Source organism: Phoenix dactylifera, unplaced genomic scaffold, assembly GCF_009389715.1.
Source record: "Phoenix dactylifera cultivar Barhee BC4 unplaced genomic scaffold, palm_55x_up_171113_PBpolish2nd_filt_p 000346F, whole genome shotgun sequence".
Lineage (NCBI taxonomy): Eukaryota > Viridiplantae > Streptophyta > Magnoliopsida > Arecales > Arecaceae > Phoenix > Phoenix dactylifera.
This window is the reverse complement of record NW_024067805.1, coordinates 457,732-469,529: the sequence shown is the minus strand read 5'-3', so window position 1 is coordinate 469,529 and position 11,798 is coordinate 457,732. Positions and strand designations below refer to the sequence as shown.

General features: G+C 38.1%; 2 protein-coding genes across 2 annotated transcripts in view; both read right to left on the bottom strand.

The window, feature by feature from the left end:
* Nucleotides 1–1,996: 1,996 nt before the first annotated feature.
* Nucleotides 1,997–3,279, bottom strand: LOC120105713 (GATA transcription factor 1-like). Its single transcript, XM_039118431.1, has 2 exons — nt 2,889–3,279; nt 1,997–2,806 (listed from the first exon to the last, which is right to left on the bottom strand). The coding sequence occupies exons 1-2, from the start codon at nt 3,099–3,101 to the stop codon at nt 2,213–2,215; spliced, it is 807 nt and encodes a 268-aa protein (XP_038974359.1). The 5' UTR covers nt 3,102–3,279; the 3' UTR covers nt 1,997–2,212.
* An 8,023-nt stretch (nt 3,280–11,302) lies between these two features.
* LOC103723302 (sterol 3-beta-glucosyltransferase UGT80A2-like) overlaps nt 11,303–11,798 on the bottom strand; it is a 60,143-nt gene continuing 59,647 nt past the window's right edge. Inside the window, exon 15 of the mRNA XM_039118429.1 lies at nt 11,303–11,657. Within this exon, the coding sequence (XP_038974357.1) occupies nt 11,629–11,657 (29 nt within the window). The 3' untranslated portion in view covers nt 11,303–11,628. The remainder of the gene's footprint in view (nt 11,658–11,798) is intronic.

The window sequence follows — 11,798 nt, the reverse complement described above, 5'->3', positions numbered from 1 at the left end:
GATATGACCAGGAAGATTCGAAAAGGACTGAAAGACAACATTGGCAGCCATTCTTGCTAAGACATCAGCTGGCTGATTGCATTCCCAATAAGCATAAAAAACGATTAAGAATTCCAGAGATGCAGAGCACTGAACAATATCAGCAAGAATACAATGAAGTCTTTTAAGAACCATGCTGAAAAAACTCTCTTGGCATGACAAATCCAATTGATAATGGTTAAAGAATCACCTTCAAATCACTCCTCAACTCAACGATGGGATGCCTATTTTTAAGGTCAAGTATCCAAAATCACCTCATGGCAATGATCTTTGGTTGAAACTTACATACAAAAATACCTCTTAAACCAACAGAAAAAATCTGTATATCAATGTACCATTAATATATTATATCAATAATATATTATATATTACATTATATTAATATTATATATATTATATTTCTGATATATATTATATTGTAATATATTATTAATCATATTATTGTCATATTGTTATTCAATGATAATTTTAAATTATAGTTGAAATAGATATTTATATAATGAAATCATTTAATATATTACTTCTATTTATCTTATTTTTTAATCAAAATAAATATTAGTATTAAAAATAATATATTTTAAAATAAATAAAAATATTAATTTTATAATAATAATTAATATATCTTTATAGGATTAATAATTTATAAGACTAATAAATATATTTCATAAAATATATCAATATATTAATATTTTATTCTAATGTATGTTATATGATTAATAAAAATAGTTTTATAGAATATATCAGAAATAATTTTGGTATAAAATGCTCAATGATTTTAGATTTCTATGGAATACCAAACATATTACTCGTAGATAGTCGAAAATATTTAATCACCGAAATATAGCACACTAAACATGATGATCTTAAGTCATTGGAATCAAATTACTTCGGGATAAGAATTACCAGTGATCTAAAATCAACTTGGTGATCCCATTTGGATCGCCAAACACCACCTAAGAGTAATACTTGGCAACAAATATGTCCTACCAAGGTGAGCTTAGTTTAAACTACCTTCAAAAAGGAAATACATGCATCACACGCATCTTTATGCGAGCTAACAGCCGATGTTATCTCTTGGAATGTAAAACCTAACATATGCGTTGCATTCAATGCATACCTAATAATACAACCGCCATGCAAGACCGGAAGGTAGCCTAATTAAAATGATGCATGCTCTCCCTCTCTCAAGTAAATGCCATTTCTTTGGTCAACAGAGACCAAGTCCGACTCAAACATAGCCCAAAGCCTATCCAAATTAAGCTTGGTGGACAGAATGGAGCCAATTGGGGGACATTATTCCCTGCACTACATGCACCACGTGGATGCGCGCATCCCCAATCTCAATCACTTGTTTTTATAGACCCTATTCATCAATCACGATGTATTGGTATAGCAACAAGCGGTTGTGATTGACGGTGTGCACGACCATATGGTGCATATAGTGCACGAAATAATTTCTCGCAAATTGGTACGCACGAACATGCCAGAATCCATGCTTATGTCTGCAATTGGATCTGGTCTCCTTACTCAAATCCATACTGCCGTCCACGCGTGCACATTGGTTGATATTTATATCCTCAATCATGCTAGCTTATTATAGAAAACTAAATATAAAATCTCAGAAAATTAAAATAACAATCACTTGGCCCACATAACGAAAACAATCCAAACTAAGACGAAAAAGAAGACAACGGGCATGTTTCAAATATTTGAAAAACTATGAGTAACGTTTCCCTTCCCCATAAGGCACCATCCCATGTATGTATGACCATTCCATTCATCCCTCACCCTAGTCAACAGCGGGACCTTAAAAAAAAGAGTACAATTTCTTTTTTCCACAAAACAAAAGTGACAAGAAGAAGCTGGGTGGTAGGATAACAAGGAAAACCTAACACCAACGGTTCTGATCACCCTATCACCTGAACGCACTCTTTTGACTCCTTCCCTCGTTGCCATCATCCCAACCCCTCTCCAACGGTGCTAATATTCTCTGTTTTTTTTTTAATCGTATAAGAAATAAATGAACAAATAAACACCATTTAAGCTAACCCTTTTATTCTCCCTCAAATTTAGAAAAAAGCCTACTAATAAAGGACAAAAAGAAGCGAGTTTTCGAAAATAAGGAAATATGGATTAAAAAAGAGGCCATTTCCCAAGGGTTTTCCGGGTTGGGTTACAACGCCGGCCGAGAAACGGGAGTTGCCGGACGGGGCCGGCCGCTCCTCCGGCCGCGGGTGAGGTTTTGGCAGCGCATCTCCATGATGCGTCGGTGGGAGTTGGAGTGGATGGCGGCGGAGAAGGTCGGGCTGGCGGCCGGTCGGTACTCTGGTACCAGCCTCCCGGACTTGTACCGCACCCCGCACGCGTTGCACAGCGTTTTCGGTCCCTCCGGCCCCGCCCTCCACTGCGGCGTATCCTCCGCCTCGCAGTGCCGGCACCGCCGCCTGTCCTTCGCCTCCCTCGCCACCGGCGCCGGCGACACCCTGGCCAGGACCCTCCGTCGCCGCCCCTTGCTCCTCGGCCGCCCCGGCACCCTGAACGGCGCCGCCGCGGCCAGGACCGATACTGGGCTCGTTCTCCCCGCAACAGCCCCGGAGGAGGCGCCGCCGCTGCTCCCGGTCCCGCCGCTGCCGCTGCTCCGCAAGTGGGTGGGGATTTCAAAAGACGTCTCCAGCGCCGGAAACGCGTCCTTGTTTAACAGCCACTCCAGCTCCTCCTCCTCTTGACCTCCTCCTCCTCCTCCTCCTCCTCCCTCCGCCGCCAGGCCCTATAGAACCCCCAGAAAAAGAAATAAAAATCAAACCTTTACCGTACAAAGCAGAAAAAAATCGGATTTTGGCATGCTTAACCGGAAGGCCGTCGACGGCGGGGATGTCCGCGGAACCTTCGAGGATATCAAGGAAGGACTGGTCCTGAAGCCCTCCGGCGGTGGACGGGGGCATGGGGCTAGGGTTCCGGCGGTGTGGGGGAGGGTTGAGCTCGATGTCGGAGGGGAAGTCAAGGAGAAGGAGGTCGGCGGCGGCGAGGCCACCCTCCGGCGCCTCTTCGAGGGGATCCACCATCACTATCTCCAAGACAACCCAGTGCTCTCTCTCGTCTCCTACTCCGCTTGCTACTAACCTCACCGTGGGAGAAACGAGAGGATAAAGGTGCAAAGAAGAGTTTTTCTTGTTTTCTTTTTCTATTTTTTAACAAACCTTCTTCCTTTTGTTATTTTTCCCTTTCCTGTTTCCTTCTTTCTCCTCTCTGCTTCTAGTTTTTTAACTCCAAACTTCTAGCGTTCCCCGAAGAAATGGCGTTGGGGTTTTTACCGGGCTGACGAGGGTTCTTAGTTTGTGGGAGGGGACCGAACCCTCTGTTGGTTAAATTACCAAAAAGTCTATATAGTAACATAGAATTGTGTGGATCCCGTGCATTCTGGTGGTTCGGAAAATGCTACATTACTTTGAAGGATTTTTATGTCTTTTCAGATGTGATCGATCTTTAACCATGCCATTCAACTTGGTTGTAGTCATCTGGCCCACCATCTCTGTATCCATCTCTGTATTTCGAAGGATTTTGACTCTGGTTCAATCCACATGAAGAAATATTGATGATAAATATATACGGCTGGAAGAAAGATTTTTTTTTTTTGGGTTAAGAAGCTCACCCATGAAAGTTGTAGGGCGTTCATCTGTTTTTTTTTTTGTTTTGTTTTGTTTCAATTCTGAAAGTTGTAGAACAAACTTTGTTTTTTCTTTTCCCTTTGGTGTAACTCCATCAACCTCTTTGATTAGAGTAGATAAGAAGGAAGCAGCAGACTTATTTTTTGATTTTTTTGGTATATTTGTACCCGACATAGACATTTGCTGAAAGCAGCAGCAGCGGAAAAAAAAAAAATAAAAGAAGAAGGAAGCAACAGATATTAATAGGCTAAGTTCTTCGAGTTCAGTGGAAAAGTGGGGATGGAGGGGGGAGTATTCAACTGAATGGTCAATTTTTACTGTTGCCAGAGGCATGTTTACTTATGTCGCATCCACTGTGATCTAGTGCTAACCGAGGAGGAAAAGAAGAAAACAATTTTCTACCATCCTCATATTTATCAGATGTAAAAATGAAACGCAAAAAATTTCAGTTTATTGGAGCGCAAAGAAGGAAACATTGAAATGCTATCAATGTGGAAGAACAAGGTTTTATCCATTGATGGTAGATTGGTACTTGTCTTGGATTAATTCCAGTTTATTGGATGCCATCGATCCTCATACCAGCTTTAGTCATTAAAAAATCTGAGAGAAAACGTCGAGAATTTTTCTTTTGGAGAGGGAGCAAAACCTGCCAAGGGTGCCACTACCTTGTCAGTTGATCACAAGTCCGCAGACCCAAGCAAGTGGGAGGATTGGGAATTATTAATCTCAAAACATGTAATAAGTGCCTTCTAGTCAAAAGTTGGTAGAGATATGTGAGGATCTGTATGAGCATGTATTTAGTTTCACATCGGTTATTTACTGGGCAGATCATGAATACTTATATAGAATTAAGAAATCTAAATAATATATTCTCATTAGTCTTTTTAGGTAAGGTCCTGGATTGTTACAAATGATATTGGAGCGGATCCAACTCATAGCCTATGTGGGATAGGGGATACTGCAGCACGGATCTATTGGGATTGACCACGAGCTGATTATGGTATTTGTGATTAGATTTAAATGAATTTAAAGAACATGATAAAACGTGGAGAAAGCCGGTAAAGACAGAATACCACACGTAAGAGAATCCCTAATCGGACAACTTCCAAAAGTACAATATTTGCACCAACCACCACTTGGAGGAGTGTGAAGAAGGTTAGAAGGCTTTTCGCCGAATGCTCATGGATCAAAGTTGGAGATGGCAACCAAACTGCCTTCCAGCAGGATGCGTGGGCAGATCAAACACCACTCAAAGATCTATTTCATCACAGTACAGAATGCTGCTTTCGGATTGGCAGATATAGGACAAATCTTCTACATGCCTCTTGACTCAAGAGGTGAAGAATCCCTTCAGAAAATGCTTCATCTAATCAGCACAGCGAGCCTTGCTTCCTCAACGAACATGCCGGTTTGGAGATGGTCAGCAGACCGAAACTTTTTCCGGCCGGCAACTGTTACAGCTTCCTCTGCCATGGGGGCATTGAATCTGCATTCGAAAAGATTAATGGGAAGCTTCAAATGCCTGCTGAACGTGTGAAGCTTTTCAATTGGCTTGTAAACCAAAACAAAATCCTAACTGCAGCCAACCTACGGAAAAGAAACATCCACCATGCATCTCCGAAGAAGAGATACTCTGCAAGTGCTCTTTAAGGCAAAAATATGGCAACGGCTCAGTCAGACGCTCAGTATTCCGCACGTCCCAAACTCCGTGGAGAGCTCGTGGACGGTATGGAGGAAAGATATACCCAAAAAAATCATGAAACCTGCATGGGACTGCATGGCTATGGCACTGTGTTAGAGCCTATGGAAGGAACGAAATGGAGGAAGATTTCGCTTCCAGAGAGTATCGATGCAAAACATCTTCCTGTTGGAATCTTGGTACCACGCCTCGAGCCCAGAGCGCAACAAACGGTGCGTTCCTGCAGGGTGGACTGCGCAAGCATGTAAGACTACATATCAAGTTATAATAATCACAAAGCAATGGTAATAAAAATTCTTCGATTTTCGATAATTGATTTAATCAAGATCTAAACAAAATCATTCTCATAATCAATTATTCGAAAGTAACATAAACCAAAACTAATCAAAATCAAATAAATTGTTTTAACTAAAATAGTCTCAACTAGAAGTCTAATAATTACGAATATCTACAAAAGATCTAGCGCACTGCCTCAAGTCCCAAATAATCATGATTCAGAATTTGAAAAATAGAAAAAAAAAATAATGAGATGCATTAGCTTAGTAAGCAACATAATACCCAAAATTAAGGTCTAAGCATGCTAAATAAATAAATAGCAAATAAATTAATTTTTGAATAATACATATATCTCTTTTGAAATTAACTATTATTTTCATAAACTGATACTAGAAATCCAGCATCAAGCTATCGCCACATAACCCAATAGCATGGATCAGATACAGAATGCACAAAGTGCCAAATATCACTATTCTAATAGCAGTTGGTTCGATGTCCAAATACCGCTACTCTAATCACCGGTGGTTTGGTGTTGAAACTAATTTCTCAGATACAAATCAACAAGGCCAACAAACAATTTCTATTGGCGGGGTTAGATTATAGCCGTGATGAGAATACACACACACACACATATATATATAACAAATTTTATAATTTGTCCACTTATATTTTTCAAATTTTATAGCATAACACATAACATAACATATTTTAAAATAATTATTATTGTAATAATAATATGCCTGACCTATTTAACCAAGTATAAAATAAATATCATAATCAAATTTAATAAGCTAATTATCATTTTACCAAAAATTTGAAAACATACTTTGAAGTATTATGTTACCTCATATCACTTCAAATTCCACTCCAGTTAGACGGGTTAAGTTCACCTGCTTTAATATCATTAAAATATAATCAATTTTTATCAATATCTTAAAAGCCAAGCAAAGTGAAAAACTAAAACATTATTAAAAATACGACCTCATACCCAAATCCGAATGAAAGAAAAGCAAGGTCGATCATGGGATAATACCCGACTACCCAGGTAGGTCTGAGCAAGGTGAACTGGATTGGTTAAGATGAGCTATAATTTAAGTGGCTCAATAAAGGTTAAGGGTAATCAAATTTTAGGGGGTACCTAACAAAGCTGAGGTTATGCTGCTCGGGTACCGGGCCAGTGCAGGGCGTCCACCTCGGGGGTCAACTTGGATATAACCAAAGGGAGTTAAGGCTTTTAAACTTAGATCCCCGGGTCTGCCTAGAGAGAGAAAGAAGGAGAAAAGAGAGAGCGATCTCAGTCCAAGTTTTGGTCTAATCCTGATCACGAGCTCGGTCCAAGTGGTTTGGGTCGACCATTAGGGGAAAGGTCTAAATCTAGTCGAACTATGGGCTTGATCTAGAGAGATAAGATCACATCAGGATATATATACATATATAGATAGAAGAAGAAGACAGGAAGAAAGAGAGGCCGGGGAAGAGAGGCGGTGGTTGATGGCCAGCCGACGACACCATCGGTGGTCAGCGGCAGCTGCGAGGGCCGGCGAAAAGGGAGAAGCCGAGGACGTTTTCGATTGCCCGAAATAGAGGAGATAACTCAAGAAAGAATAGAGGAGGGAGGTGAAACTCACTTGTGTGTGGCGGAGACGGTGGATCTTGGCCAAGGGCAGCTTGATCCGGCTGTCAAGCGGCGGCTTTCGATGGGCAAAGTGGATCTCAGAATAGGAAAAAAATAGAGTAACCAAGACCCAAAGAAAAGGAAGTGAATTCGAAGGTGGCGGAGCTCGATTGTGGTGATACATCGGCCGCTAGAGGGAGGGAAGAAGAAGAGGAAGCTTAATGGAGATCAATCGCGGTGAATGAAGGGAGATATAAAGAAAACTTTGGAAAGGAATAGGCTCATTGCACCCGTCTGTGATTCTGGTGGCGGTTGTGTACGACCAACGGCCGGCGGCCATTCGAACGGCCACGCGGAAAATCCCAGCAACCATGATTATGGTGGCTTAGCAGGTCAACTGATGGGGAGAAGCAGAGAATCACGATCGCGATCCTCTGTTTCGATCGCACTTTGGATCAAAGGCTAAAGTCGGTTGGCCTACCGACTTTAGTCCAAGATAGACTTAATTGGGCCGGGTCTCACACTTGGACTCCTGTCCACTAATGCAACCGATCACAGAGGTCATAGAAAAGATTAGAAGGGCAGTCACAAGTTCGGATGGTGCCCAGAGACGCCGGCAAACTAGGAACGAAGAATAGCTTGCCGAGTGATAGGGTCATGAACCTCTGGACGTAACCTCAAAGGCTCTCCAAATGCACCTGTAACTTTTTGCCTCCCCACGTAGGTTGGTTAAGCGGACGACTGCTTTATCTCAAAGCAAGTAAAATATTATAAAAGGATCGACCATAATTTCTAAATTTCTTCCCGGTTTTCTAAAATGTTGTCCTTCCCTAGATCCTTAGATCAGTTTACTAAAATATTACACATTTTGTCCTCTTATTCGCATTGTTTAAACATGCACCTACTTTTTGCAAGCCCGAAATTCTGTTCTTTTCTAGATTGCATTTCAGTCATCACCATAACAATCCTAGCTTCATACAAGAATTTTTGGGGATAATAAATTGTGATAGAGAACAATGTTTTTCGTTTGGCTTAAGAGAAGTTTATCATATAAAAGATAAGGAAGAAAACATATAACAAAGTATTTTTACATCCTCATGGCCATCCTGTCTATTCGCATCGAATATTTCCAGATGGAAGGAAGCCCAATGGAAAGAAAGTACTACTAAATTTACGGGCTGTTGGCATGCTGCAAGTCGATCGTGTCATAAATCTAGTTACGGGGCAGGCCAACCCTACTATTTGGATAGCTACAATTGGACCTACGGTTGATCCATGGTGCCCCCTCTGCAAGCCAGGCATATTTTGCTGCAGGCTGTTTGAATGAATCTAAAATTCTCAATAATAATAATAATAATAATAAAATTATTAATCTATCAAAAATATTTTAATATGAGTTGAATAATTTTTTGAGGGGATGTGAAGAAAAAATTCTTTATTGTTATATAAAGTTTCGTCTCTTGTAACGGCTATCGGTAAGAGTACCATACTACGTTTCAAGGCATGTATGGCACCGCTCTAACACTCGTAGCAATAGTTTCTTGCCTCAAACATTTGTAAGAACAATTTCGACTTACCTCTATTAAATTATATTATAGAAATATACCTAAACACACAGAAACTGCTTTTTTTCCGAAAATAAATTAGCAATACTAGAAAAACCCTTTTTGAATATATATATATACGAAAAAATACATTCAAATACTAGTAACAAAATTGCCCGAGCTCAAGGACTCGTGCAACTGTGCTAGCATATGTTTAGTTCTACATTTATTATGCATTGAAGAGATATTGGTACTTATACAGAACTAAAAAAACTCAACTAATATACAGCATTTTAGATGAGGTTTGGAGCAAATCTAATTCATATTCTATGGAGACTAGGAGGCATAGACTATGGTACAATCATAGTATTTGTAATTCATTTAGTTGGATTTCATTTTTCAGCCTAGCAAAAATGCCATTCAAGGAGCGTGGAAGGACTCATGTGGGCATATTTAGTCACATAGATTATGGACTATGAATATCATAGATATTTTTACAGAATTAAAGAATCAAAATAATATCTTCCAACTATACTAGCATCATATAAAATGTGACTCAATCCAAACTCTATCGATGATACAAGAAGACTAATAGCAGCAGAAAGTAGAGAAAGTAATGCAGTATACCTTAGAATCTTTTAGATCTTTTGCATATATATATATATATATATATATATATATATATATATATATATATATATATATGTATATACACACACACACACATACATACACATACATACATACATATACATACATACACATACACATCTATATACATATACATATACATACACATACACATCTATATACATATATATATATATATATACTATATATACATATATATATACATATACATATATATATACACATATATATATACATATATATATACACATATATATATACATATATATATACACATATATATATACATATATATATATACACATATATATATACCCACCTCAATATACAAAATTACATGAATTACCTTATAATTTTAGGTGATATACAATTAAGTTATCATATATATATATATATATATATATATATATATATATATATATATATATATATCATATTAAAGTGATGACCCATATCAGACTATCAGTTCAACACCTTTCATCAAAAATCCTAAGGAAAAAGAAAATCCATGAAGATTTTTTTTTTTTCCTTTCTTACCGCAAGCCAGGCTCATAGATGAGATTTAGACTAAAATTAGGACACACCTTTAGAACAATATGGGCTGGACAAACCAATAGAACCAATTTCTACAGAAAATCCAGCTTAATCCTGCCGGATTTCCTAAATAATTTTTTTTTAAAAAACTTCATAAAGCTTGATTTCTAAAATTAACTTGTCAAAGTTAAAATTGTTTTATAAAGTTTGTCATTTAGTTGGGAAAACTTTAGAAATAGTCAAAAAAACAAAAGAACAAGGAACCCAAAAGAAGATTTTCAATGGCCACGATTTTATTGCTCAAAAAATAAAAGAAAAAAGAACCAAACGAAGTGAAGGAAAATGAGAAGGCAGGTGAAGAGCTGGGTTTGGAGGAGGGAGAAGGGTTTGCAGATGAGGAAGAATGAAGCCGATGAAGGAGATGAGACGACGAATTGGAGATGAAATGGCACGGAGAGGAGATAAGGTGAAAGTTGAACCCGAAAGTTAAAGAGGAATGCAGATTTGATTTCTAAAAATATAGTAATTGAGATCATTAGAGAAAAAGAATTAAAAAAAAGAGAAAGGCATGCATGAATGTTCCATAAAACTCAATTTTAGATTTTATTGGATTGTTGTCCCAGTAAAACTCTGTTTGAGTACTTTATTTCACACATAAATCAATAAAGACTGACAAAATCAGATTTATAAAGTCCTTTCTCTTCCCCTAAAATCCAGCAAACAACATAATTCCCTAGTTACAAAGACAAAAGTACCTGATATGATTTGGCGTACATAGCATTACACAAAATAATATCTAAATAGCAAACCTACCTTAAATTCAATGTGCAAAATCATGGGAAAAGATTTCATCGACTCCTATGAAAAATAATCAGAGCATATAACCAATAATAACGTAATCTTCAAACCGTGGCCTGGGTATAAGCTCCACTTGAAATTTAGTTAGTCAATCTGTTGCTGAAATTTAGCAACTGAAATACGTACAGAATTGTCAAACATTTCTATCTTTACTCATTAAAGATATTACTGGAAAAATAAGTCTTGTACAACAGTTCTGTTTATTTCCACAACAACTAATTTTAATATGTTAAGCATGTTGGCTCTATCCTTGAACTTTTGATTTTCAAAATAGATTCTGAAGTAAATCTAAACTTTGCGGTTAAAAAAATAAATAAAGATTCTCTGCTTAGAAGAGAGAATTGCAGAGGTAAAATCAAAGTTAATCAAGATAAAGAGTGGGAAGCATTTCTTAACTAGTTAATGTAATGAGTTCCATACGTCAAACAAACCCACTTGCACAAATTACATTCTGATATTCTTAATGTCAGAACACACCACTTTCACGGAAACAACTCATCATGCGCTCTCTCCTGAAAACCAACCTCCTACAGCCCATCAGTTAATCCTCGCAGAATCCACCAGATTCACAACTTGATTATTTATTTGTTCTAATGAAGGTCTATTTTTCAAAATTAGTTTGTGGGCTCGGTTCAGCTGATTTACTAGCTGCTCACCTCACAAACTACTTACCTAGAGCTCAACAGTGTGAGATAAGTTCTGGGAAGATGTATAATCTGCTACCATGAGGTGATGAGGGGCAACACCTTAATTTTCTGCTCCCCTTTCCCATAGAGCTGAATTGCAATACCAATATTAGAATTATATAATCCAGAAACAAAAACTAGTAGATGATACATAATTTCATGTACGAGTGCATAAAGATCCAGAATCAAATTGCCAAGGCCAATTACTAGGTATATGCATATAGTAAGAAT

Coding starts and splice junctions, on each gene's coding strand:
- LOC120105713 (XM_039118431.1), bottom strand. CDS start 3,101: ATGGTGGATCCCCTCGAAGAGGCGCCGGAGGGTGGCCTCGCCGCCGCC. Junction 2,807..2,888: donor CCGCCGTCGACGGCCTTCCG/GTTAAGCATGCC, acceptor GGGGTTCTATAG/GGCCTGGCGGCGGAGGGAGG.